The 12,336-nt window shown below is 38.0% G+C and overlaps 1 protein-coding gene across 16 annotated transcripts in view; it reads left to right on the top strand.

The window, feature by feature from the left end:
* Nucleotides 1-12,336, top strand: part of ppip5k2 (diphosphoinositol pentakisphosphate kinase 2) — a 61,662-nt gene that overhangs the window by 36,221 nt on the left and 13,105 nt on the right. For 5 of the 16 annotated variants that reach the window (XM_089126469.1, XM_089126475.1, XM_089126474.1 and 2 more), the window contains 4 exons: nucleotides 964-1,005; nucleotides 1,138-1,314; nucleotides 9,293-9,362; nucleotides 11,882-12,001. In XM_089126469.1, the coding sequence (XP_088982595.1) occupies nucleotides 964-1,005; nucleotides 1,138-1,314; nucleotides 9,293-9,362; nucleotides 11,882-12,001 (409 nt within the window). The remainder of the gene's footprint in view (nucleotides 1-963; nucleotides 1,006-1,137; nucleotides 1,315-9,292; nucleotides 9,363-11,881; nucleotides 12,002-12,336) is intronic. The other 11 variants (XM_089126477.1, XM_089126476.1, XM_089126479.1 and 8 more) reach the window with 6 other exon arrangements.

The following is a 12,336-nucleotide window of genomic DNA, read 5'->3' as shown; positions in this document are numbered from 1 at the left end:
TCACCACCTCAAAGAGCATCCACAGAGAAGTCCAAATTAAACATGATTTAATGACTCGTAAATATAAGTACACATTGATGGCCTAAGACAATAAACGAGTGGTTTGTGTGAGAAAACGAACAGTATTTATATAATTTTTACCTCTTGTGACCACAGCCACGTCCAAGTGATCTGAAGGCGCGCGCTTCGGTCTGTGCAAGTGCCGGAAAGCGCCGGAAGTGATCTCTTGAAGTGAAATCAACGTTGCCTGTTGATATATCGAAATCATCTTCCATTGCAATTTCCTGTATGTCTAAATATGTTTAGATCTTCACAGTGAAGAAGGGTAATATTTCTCAAATCTCTGTGTAAACAATGAGTGACGTACATGCGTGAGAGATAACTTCCGGGGCTTTCCAGCGCTTGCGCAGACCGAAGCGCCCATGCCTTCAGATCACTTTCCCTTGAAAATACTGTGGAAACAAAGAGACCTACATCTTGGATGCCCTTGAGGTAAGCTAAAACATGTCAAAAATTAATTTCAAAGTGAACTATCCCTTTAATCACCGTTCTATAAAGGTCACACACACCCATGGCCTGCATTAAAACCATGTAATGCCAACCTAGCCATGGATGATCCTTTGCGAAACGAGATATAAAAAACAAATTGATGCATCCCAAAAATGGAAGTTATGTATTTGATCAAAAAAAGTATTGAATATAGAAATTATCTACATAGCTATTTTAGAGTAAGATGGTGGTTTGTGTTTATCACATAATTTTCGAAAAGCACTTCAAATAGACAGGTGTGTATAATTTTAGCCTAAAACCCTATTGAGATGTAAGATTCAAGTCGTTTCCATGAAAAAAAATGTAGACAAAAAGACATGACATGTAGTTGAATCGCACATTCCCTTGTCTATACAGAAAATAAACTTTTAAAGGGCTATGTTGCAACTCTCTCTTTTTTGTTTTCTGTTTTAGTCCCCAACGCAGACAGACTTTTTCAAGACGCCTGCTGGCAAAGTATGAGCGCACATATAGCTTTCCGTCTCCTCTTGAGTAAAGCCTTCATGTGGTGAATGTTGGTGGACACGTAGCCGGACTGTTGTTAACGTTGCATGACTGTGCTGTTTCTGCCCCCTGTCTCACTTCCAGGAAGAGAGCCCCCTGAGTGTGTCTAGCCCTGACTCTATAGGTACCTGGATTCATTACACCTGTGGTGGTGTTGGTACTGGGCGTCGAAGACGCAGATCAGGGGACCAAATAACTTCCTCCCCAGTCTCCCCCAAATCACTGGCTTTCACATCCAGTATTTTTGGCTCATGGCAACAGGTTTTTACCAATTTAATTCATTCTTCACACCAACCACTAACGCACTGTTCATTCACACTCAAGATCTTGGTGGCGGTAAGCAAGGACACCTAATGAGCAGATGAATTAAAAGAGAGCCCTATTACCTCATTCGTCATGTGTTTTGTTGATGTTTATTGCACTGGTTTGTGTTCTGGAATATCAGCTTCTAACTTTTCAATTTGTAGCAAGTATCTAAGTCTTGACAGTTTTAGTCTTCATCTTTGTCTTAAAGGGATAGTTCACCCAAAAATGAAAATCATGTCTTCATTTACTCGCCCTCAAGTTGTTCCAAACCTGTGTGAGTTTCTCTCTTCTGCTGAACCTAAAAGAAGATATTTTGAAGAATGTTCATTGACTTTAATAGTATTTATTTTCCTACTATGGAAGTCAATGGGGTCTGTCAGATGTTTTATTACCAACATTCTTCAAAATATCTTCTTTTGTGTTCAACAGGAGAGAGCAACTCATACAGGTTTGCAACAACTTGAGGGTGAGTAAATTATGACAGGATTTTCATTTTTGGGTGGATTATCTCTTTAACAATGTTTTTTAAACATTGCGTCTTAATGAATATTTTCTTCTAGTTCCACATAAACATGTATTTGTTCTAATCGTATGAAAACTAACTTGTTTAATATTTCTCCCGACCGTAATTGGTACTAAATTGTGTGATTCTTGATTTAGAAACCAAATCCATTTGTGTTAAGACACCGATGACCCAGTCTTTGTTTTTTAAAGTCAACTTGAAATAAAAATTGGCTAAAAGTTTTATTTTCTTCAAATGTTCCTGATCTCAGTGTTTATGATTCATCTGTGCATGTTATTCCGAGAAAAATCACAAATGCCATGCAGCCAAATAGTTTAGTCATTGTTTTTTTTTGGTATTTTTATAGGTAAATCACAGGGGATTCTTGCCAATATTTCATTGTTAATGTAGTTTAGTGTTAGTGTAAGTAATTTTACTGCAAAAATAGCTAAGGAAGATTAAATATTACCATTTTTCTTTGTTGAGATGCTCTCAGAGACAAACTTTTTTTAGGTTTGTGTTTTTCAGATGTTCAGTAGTCCTGTGCAAACCCTCATTCAGATTTAAAGAGCCACAGTCCGCAGTTTTTCCTCTTTGTCGGCACCTCTGTTTGAAATTTGCAATTGCAGTCATTCGCGGGAATTAATAACTCTACGTGAGTTGTAGTTCGACTCGACAGCGTGGATGAACACAATGTTTGAGGAGAGTGTGCAGCTGTCAGTCACCGCGCCGATGTGGATATTGTCATTTGCAATCGCAGATTATGCCTTTTGGAAGTATGACAGACCAACATAAGAATTTTTACTAATATCATCAAAATAGTAACATCCACTTTTGTTCTGGTTCTGACATTGCAGTAAATAGCGCTGATTAAATCTAAAAATCGCAAATCATACTTTGTTCTCAAATTGTTTGTTAACAACGTAAGCAAGCATTGCGTGACTACATGTAATGTCCTTTCGTTATTTATCTTAGTTTAGCATGGGTCCGGTTGCAGTCTCTTTTTTTCTGTAGCCACTCTGAAGTCCGAACGTAATGACTCAATATAGTCTACTAGCCGAGACTCTTCTTTATGTGTACAGATGTGACGTAATGACTCAATATAGTCTACTAGCCGAGACTCTTCTTTATGTGTACAGATGTGACGTAATGACTCAATATAGTCTACTAGCCGAGACTCTTCTTTATGTGTACAGATGTGACGTAATGACTCAATATAGTCTACTAGCCGAGACTCTTCTTTATGTGTACAGATGTGACGTAATGACTCAATATAGTCTACTAGCCGAGACTCTTCTTTATGTGTTCAGATGTGACGTAATGACTCAATATAGTCTACTAGCCGAGACTCTTCTTTATGTGTACAGATGTGACGTAATGACTCAATATAGTCTACTAGCCGAGACTCTTCTTTATGTGTTCAGATGTGACGTAATGACTCAATATAGTCTACTAGCCGAGACTCTTCTTTATGTGTACAGATGTGACGTAATGACTCAATATAGTCTACTAGCCGAGACTCTTCTTTATGTGTACAGATGTGACGTAATGACTCAATATAGTCTACTAGCCGAGACTCTTCTTTATGTGTACAGATGTGACGTAATGACTCAATATAGTCTACTAGCCGAGACTCTTCTTTATGTGTACAGATGTGACGTAATGACTCAATATAGTCTACTAGCCGAGACTCTTCTTTATGTGTACAGATGTGACGTAATGACTCAATATAGTCTACTAGCCGAGACTCTTCTTTATGTGTACAGATGTGACGTAATGACTCAATATAGTCTACTAGCCGAGACTCTTCTTTATGTGTACAGATGTGACGTAATGACTCAATATAGTCTACTAGCCGAGACTCTTCTTTATGTGTACAGATGTGACGTAATGACTCAATATAGTCTACTAGCCGAGACTCTTCTTTATGTGTACAGATGTGACGTAATGACTCAATATAGTCTACTAGCCGAGACTCTTCTTTATGTGTTCAGATGTGACGTAATGACTCAATATAGTCTACTAGCCGAGACTCTTCTTTATGTGTACAGATGTGACGTAATGACTCAATATAGTCTACTAGCCGAGACTCTTCTTTATGTGTACAGATGTGACGTAATGACTCAATATAGTCTACTAGCCGAGACTCTTCTTTATGTGTACAGATGTGACGTAATGACTCAATATAGTCTACTAGCCGAGACTCTTCTTTATGTGTACAGATGTGACGTAATGACTCAATATAGTCTACTAGCCGAGACTCTTCTTTATGTGTACAGATGTGACGTAATGACTCAATATAGTCTACTAGCCGAGACTCTTCTTTATGTGTACAGATGTGACGTAATGACTCAATATAGTCTACTAGCCGAGACTCTTCTTTATGTGTACAGATGTGACGTAATGACTCAATATAGTCTACTAGCCGAGACTCTTCTTTATGTGTACAGATGTGACGTAATGACTCAATATAGTCTACTAGCCGAGACTCTTCTTTATGTGTACAGATGTGACGTAATGACTCAATATAGTCTACTAGCCGAGACTCTTCTTTATGTGTTCAGATGTGACGTAATGACTCAATATAGTCTACTAGCCGAGACTCTTCTTTATGTGTACAGATGTGACGTAATGACTCAATATAGTCTACTAGCCGAGACTCTTCTTTATGTGTTCAGATGTGACGTAATGACTCAATATAGTCTACTAGCCGAGACTCTTCTTTATGTGTACAGATGTGACGTAATGACTCAATATAGTCTACTAGCCGAGACTCTTCTTTATGTGTACAGATGTGACGTAATGACTCAATATAGTCTACTAGCCGAGACTCTTCTTTATGTGTACAGATGTGACGTAATGACTCAATATAGTCTACTAGCCGAGACTCTTCTTTATGTGTACAGATGTGACGTAATGACTCAATATAGTCTACTAGCCGAGACTCTTCTTTATGTGTACAGATGTGACGTAATGACTCAATATAGTCTACTAGCCGAGACTCTTCTTTATGTGTACAGATGTGACGTAATGACTCAATATAGTCTACTAGCCGAGACTCTTCTTTATGTGTACAGATGTGACGTAATGACTCAATATAGTCTACTAGCCGAGACTCTTCTCTATGTGTACAGATGTGACATAATGACTTAATATAGTCTACTTGCCGAGACTCTTCTCTATGTGTACAGATGTGACGTAATGATGCAAAGACATGCTCGAATCTCCCTTGGAAGTCCACCAGTACCACTGGAATTAAAGGGTTGATGAACTGAGAAATCAAATTTTCCTTGAGCTTTCAATATCTAAGAGGTCATCATATTATAAGAATACCCTGTAAGTTTCAGAACTGAAAACGTCCTTGTTAGTCCAATAAAAGCTTTTACTGACACCAGGCTCAGCAAACGACTCGTTTTTCAAAGTGAGCAACTATGACCTCAATGAGAATAAAACACCACCCCCGTAGAAGATCAACTCCTACTTCAACATGGCCGGTTTAGCCCCGCCCACCGATTTGCGCATTACACGCATAGCTAAATAACATAGATGCCTACCTCAATGCTTCATTGTGCGTTTGTTCGCTTCATTTCACTGAGGATTGTTTTTAAACAAGACTGGATTTGCAGACCGATTAAAGGGCCGTACACACCGGGACGGATATCGCCGCGCATTATTCTCCAGCGTTTTTTCAAAACGTTTTTGTGTTCACACCCAAGCGATTTTCACTGACGATGAGCCAAATAAACATGCAAATTCATTCCCTGACATTAGATGGCGCCGATTTGCTCTGCAATACCACTCCATAACTGTTCTCTTTTATCAGGACGTTTGTAGTCGCAGTCGCGTTTGTCATATAGTACTTTATGTTCTAACACCAACGAGACCAGCAGCTCTACATTCATCTTGCGTTGCATCTTCCTCGTCTTATTTCTTGCAGTGTAGATGGCGACGCTACTTGGTGTAGATCTCTTCTCCATTATGTATGTGTGCTCGGCAAGACCGTTTTGTGTCTGAGCGCCCCCAAGTTTTGTTTTACTGTAACTTCAGAAGCTCCAGACACGTGAGCAAAAAGCACCAATCTCATTGGTCGGATTGTTTTTGACGCTCCGCTTCAAACTAAGAAAAAAATTAACACGAGGCGTTTTTTTAAATGATGCTTTTACGTGTGGCGTTTTCCGCGTTGGTGTGCACACTCATATCGGTGCCATTTGTTTAGTCACGAGGCGTTAAACATCGGCGAATATCGTGCGCAAAATTTGTCCTGGTGTGAACAGGCCTTAAGATTAAAAAACGGTGCTGTGCCGTCTATATTGGATCTGACAGGAATGGTGCAACACACGGACTCTGGGTCAAACATGTATTGGTGAATCATTCCGGTTAATATTGGACGTTTTCATAACAATTTCCCCCACGTGCACCGACGAGTGAGCTGAAACTCTTTTAATTAATTATGAATTATAATGATGATGATGATAGAAAATTATAATGTGCAAAACTGGTATCCACTCACAGCAGTGGGTGAAAACAGAGCGTTTTTGAGCTAGGCTCAAAACTAGGGTAGAAAATAGCCCATTACTCATTCATTTTGATGTTTTTGAATGCAAAAACCAAGCGAAAGTCATAAGTTCACCTCAGACAACAATATAATGTGCAATCGAGCAAAGGCAAGCAGAAAGTTTTGAACACTGGCTGGTTATGTATTTTCTCAAATATGTATTTTGGATAATTATTAACCCCAAAAAAGCTACAGATTGCAGCTTTTAACATCTAGTCAATTCCTGATGCACACACTCTCTTTTCCCTGTTGAATATCCTCAAAAATGCTTCATTTTAAGGACATAAAATGCAGTTTCAGGTTGACTTTAAATTCTGTTTAAAATGTTTTGTTTTTTTTACAAAATTTGTCAATTAGTTTTGTATACTATTGTTATATTTATTTATTCATTTATTGTTTATTGTGTGTGTGTGTGTGTGTGTGTGTGTGTGTGTGTATGTGTGAGAGAGAGAGAGAGAGAGAGAGAGAGAGAGAGAGAGAGAGAGAGAGAGAGAGAGAGAGACTTGGATACTGATTGAATCAAACCAGATTATTATACTATGTAGATTGTAGAGGAAAAAATAATAGTGATTCATAGACGTTTCGGCCATGAAAATAGACTCTTTTGGCTTTTTGCTGCTGCTTCAGACCATAAACTAAAAATCTCATTCCAACCCTTCAGTGATTAATTTTTCTCTCTGCACCAATCAACTCTCTCTATCCATGTTTAGCCTGTAGTCGATCTCTTTTCATTCATCTGCTGTGCTGTTAGCTGTCCTTTGCACCCCGCTCCACGTCAGTGTCCAGCAAGCGTTGACCCTGGGCTGTTACGGGACATGTGTCTCTGATGTCACACATGTGGGTGAGGGGGGGTTACGCCTGTCACTCACCTCTTCCACCACAGACTTTGCCTCTGCTGCGGCACATTTAATATTCATCGGTCTCACCCAGATACACATTTCTCATTTCTTGTTCTTACAGTTCAGTGGGAAGCTTTATCAACATAATCAGTGATATTTGTTTATGGTGGTTAACCATTTAGTGAACATCACAAGTTGTATTCTGTTTTACAAAAATAATTATAACCCACATGTTATAATTATGCTTGTGTCTTTGATTTAAAACATATTATTGGTTCGTTTTATCAGTTTTCCTGTCATTTTTATGCAACATTATAACAAAGTGGGAACCTCGGTCAAGTTCTTAACACAATAAATGTTTTGAGTCTTCAACTAAACACAGTGACCCTAAAAGACAATCTGGACACTTTAGTCACACTTGAAAATGTCTGAATGATATTATGTTAAATACGAGAATTTCAAAGCAATTTGCAATCCATTGAAATTTTGTCTATGTGATTTTTAGTAGATACATCAATACCAGAAAAAAGTCTTGGTATCACTTTTTTTGTGGAATGTTTGGCTTAAAGGAAAGGTGTACTTCACTTTTGAAAAAAACTTTTGTTGATAGTTTACTCACCCCCATGTCATCCAAGATATCATTCTTTCTTCAGTCGAAAAGAAATGAAGGTTTTTGATGAAAACATTCCAGGATTTTATATATAATGGACTTCATTGGGAACCAAACGGTTCAAGGTCCAAAAGACACTTTCAGTGCAATCTGTTTTAAGGTGCTTTAAAAGATTCCAGACGATGAATAAGGGTCGTATCAAGCGAAACAATCGCTCTTTTTTTTTTTTTTAAATTACAAGGTTTATGTTTTGTAAGCTCAAATGCTTGCCTTGCTCTGTTCTCTGACGCACGTTTGTGACTCTCCTGTTCGAACTCGTTCATCAAAATGAACAAATGTTTTTCCGAGTCATTTGGTTCATTCAACGAACGAAACAAACGAACTGACTCGGAAAAAGTTTCGTTCATTTTGATGAACAGGAGAGTCACGAACGTGCATCGCAGTACAGAGCAAGGCGACCATTTGAGCTTATAAAACTTAAATTTGTTTGTTTTTTGTTTTTTAAATGAGTGATCGTTTCGCTTGATAAGATCCTTATTCATTGTCTGGAATCGTTTAAAGCCCTTTGAACAGTTTGCAGTTTGTACTGAAAGTGTCTTTTGGACCTTGAACCGTTTGGTTCCCATTGAAGTCCATTATATGGAGAAAAATGCTGGAATGTTTTCATCAAAAACCTTAATTTCTTTTTGACTGAAGAAAGAAAGACATGAACATCTTGGATGACATGGGGGTGAGTAAATTATCAGCAAAAAATGTTTGAAAAGGTAACTAATCCTTTAAGCGTGTTACATTGCAACCAAAATATTTCAGGTAAATTAAATGGGTTTGCTGTATGATATAAATACACAGATTTGATGTGTGCCTTAAGTGTATTTTTGGGGCCATTGTAAACCCTTTTAGTTGAGGACTGGCTTGATCTAGGCCTCACGAGAACCGCTGTTTAGTGTCTGGTAACCTCTTCCTATTCCCTGGGTAACACTCTTTTACCCCAAAGTAGATTTCATAGATTTGAAGTTTCCTTTGGTTTTGCATGAAACTGAAATGAACCTTTTTAACAGAGAGAAAAAAGTGGGCTGTGACCGTCTTGTTCCCTGCTCTGTTGGGTTTTACTTGGATGCAAATTCATTGTTTGAAATTGTGGTTTGTTCAGTTATCCTCTATAAACTGTTGCCATGTCCGTCCTCATACCCTTCTGCACTCCTGATCTCATTTCCCGTTTCTGATATGGAATGGAGTCTGTGTGGCAACGCTTAACGCATGATCCATTTTCTTCATGCTGGGTCCTCTTTTGTTGTATAGACCTGTGAACTCACATATTTACAGTGCTGCTTATTAATGTTTGTCTATCTGTAAGTGGGCTTCATGAAGAAAGGATGAAGGTTGGCTGTTTGTTGAGCAGTTATTGTCGTCTGCTTGTGCTCTTCCAGGTTCTGTCGGAGAACAACAGCCACAGACCGACCAGACTTCACCCCGAGCACAAGCTCACCCCTGGAATCGGTAAGATCACACTCCTTATAATGTCAACAGACATATCTTTTAATATGCTGAATGTTGTCGGATGTTCATTATGGAGGAACTCTGACACACTGTCCTGGTTTTCTATGTCCAAATAATATTTTGCCGTTCCATTTCTAATCTCTGTTGTGTGTGATGTTGATGTGGCTGCTCTCTCTTGATTCTTTAAACTTAACGACTGATTCATTTGGAATTGGAAGTGAATGTGTAATACTGTCAGTGAGCTTTACTCTGAAACACACTGTGTTCTAAGATTGTTGCCACACAGCTGACTAATACAGTGCTGACTCTCATATATGCTTGTAATGTCCTTTGTATGTTTGTAGGCTGTATACACTCAAACCCTCATGCTTTATATGGAAGCATATACTTTAACCTTACTAGGTGATTATACATCTTCAGTAAGGGTGTGTAGATGTGTAGGTGACATGAAGTAGTTCTGTGTTACATCACTCTTAGAAGAAAGGTTCTATATAGAACACTAGGGTTCTTGAATTTTATAGAACGCTTTTTGCAAAAATATAAGGTTAAAAGGAGAAAAGGAGACATTGGCTGTCATGAGGCCATTTTAACATTTTAATGACAAATTCAATCTGTACCACTGTAGTATGAGGTCAAATTATTCATGACACAGTTATAATGGTCTCATGACAGCCAATGTCAAAACCAACCACATGACAGTTTAATGTAATGTCAACCCATAAAGCTAAGTGGTTTCTTAAGTTTGATAATTAATCTGCTATGTCATGTTTATGGCAAAAATTAGTAATGTCAAGTTGTCATGACAAAGACACTGACAGGTTATGATGGATTGGTTTATGTCAAGTTGTCATAACAAAGACATCTCAATGTCATATTTTCATTAAAAATGCAATAATTGAGCGAATGACACTTAAAGGAGTAGTTCACTTTTCAAAAAACTTTTGCTGATAATTTACTCACCCCCATGTCATTCTTTCTTCAGTCGAAAAGATTCCAGGATTTTTCTCCATATAATGGACTTCAATGGGAACCAAACGGTTCAAGGTCCAAAATACAGTTTCAGTGCAAACTGTTCAAAGGGCTTTAAACGATTCCAGACGATGAATGAGGGTCTTATCAAGCAAAACGATCACTCATTTAAAAAAATAAATAACAAAGTTTAAGTTTTATAAGCTCAAATGGTCGCCTTGCTCTGTTCTGTGATGCGCGTTCATGATTCTCTTGTTCGAACTCGTTCATCAAAATGAGTAATGTAAGACTCTTATTCATCGTCTGGAATCGTTTAAAGCCCTTTGAACAGTTCGCACTGAAACTGTCTTTTGGACCTTGAACCGTTTGGTTCCCATTGAAGTCCATTATATGGAGAAAAATCCTGGAATGTTTTCATCAAAAACCTTAATTTCTTTTCGATATCTTGGATGACATGGGGGTGAGTAAATTATCAGCAAAAGTTTTTTTTAAATTGAACTACTCCTTTAATGACAGTTGTCATAAACATGCATAAACCTTCCTTGTGTCATGTCATGATTATGAAGGTGTCATGTCAGTCTTATGCACACCCCTTCAAGTAAAGTGTTAACGTTTTTAATAGACAGTCTCACATACAATAATACAACTGGCCCCAGTATTGTATATTTAAATTTTTCTTTATTTATTTTTTAGAAATTATTATACATGCAGCTTTTTGAGCCCTTAATAGAGATGAATTGAATTTGGTATTAATTGAAGTTAATTCTTTTGTCGTACTGCAGGACAGTTTAAAACTATAGAGAAGACGAAAGGTTACAGGACCTACCATCATCAAAATGTTGATGTTGGCTTGGGGGAAAGTTCCACATGGACAAGCATGTGTTCTTTGTGTCAGCCCTCCAAATTTAGTGCAAATTTCACTGATCTTTTCGAACAACTAAGAGCTTGTGTGATTTAGTTTGGTTCTTTGCAATGTGACATCAATGGGATCGTGACTACTAGTGAAGTGACATAACAAAGTAGCACAGATTTATACAACATTATAAAACTATAAAGCTTGCCAACTGAAGAGTTTTTCTGTCTGGTGTAAAAATGTGTTCACCAAACAAAATCCAAATGCATTCTGGTCATTTACAGAAAATTTTTCCATTAATACAGATTTGCCATAATGCAAAAAACAAAACAAAACAATGAATTGTTAATTACTGTAATAGTTACAGCAGTTGTAGTAAAGATGGTGTACGTGTATTACACATTTAATTTAGTCTTATTTTATTTAGTAATATGTCACTTCACGTGACCCTAAAGATAATGTCTTATTGGTCGGATGAGTGTTTTTATTTTCTCTCTAAAGTGAGGTTCTCTGAAGATTGTTTTACCTAACTTTGTTACAATGACAAAAGACATTACTGTCATTATGGGATGCTTTCAGTGAGGCTGCACTACTCATTCTGTGGCAAGAATCTGTAATAAATTCTGCATGTTGCATGCACTGCCAGGCGTCTCTGGGAACACCCGATTGCTGTATGTATCTTCTCTAACTCCATCAGGGTCTCATTGTGCTGGCTTGTTTAGCACCATGGTGCTGGGCGGCTCCTCCAGCGCTCCTAACCTACAAGATTACGCTCACGCACACCGTAAAAAGCTGACCTCCTCTGGCTTCTTAGATGGTATGTGCAAACACGCACACACACCTTCTAATGGTGCATCCCCGTCCCTACTTTTAAGGAATCCTGGAGTCTTATGTGTTCTCAGTGGGAAACTACTGGATTTTATGTTGTTCTCATTGGAATAAGTTTTCCTTTTGTGGTACAGATGCCCGTCTGCCCCGATTAGATTCATTTATAATGAGAAGCCTATATTACTACAAACTCAGGATCTTTTCGGGAGTCCTGCAAAAAGTATGCTATGGACTGTACATAGCGTTTGTTTAATTAAAAATCAGGTATAAGTTATCGATAAAAAAACGTTTCTTTTGTAAATCCTACTGTATGTGTGGCCTTTG

Source organism: Pimephales promelas, chromosome 23 (assembly GCF_988280905.1).
Source record: "Pimephales promelas chromosome 23, fPimPro1.hap1.1, whole genome shotgun sequence".
In the NCBI taxonomy this organism is placed as follows: domain Eukaryota; kingdom Metazoa; phylum Chordata; class Actinopteri; order Cypriniformes; family Leuciscidae; genus Pimephales; species Pimephales promelas.
The sequence above is the reverse complement of the archived record's forward strand: the minus strand, read 5'-3'. Positions and strand labels throughout refer to the sequence as shown.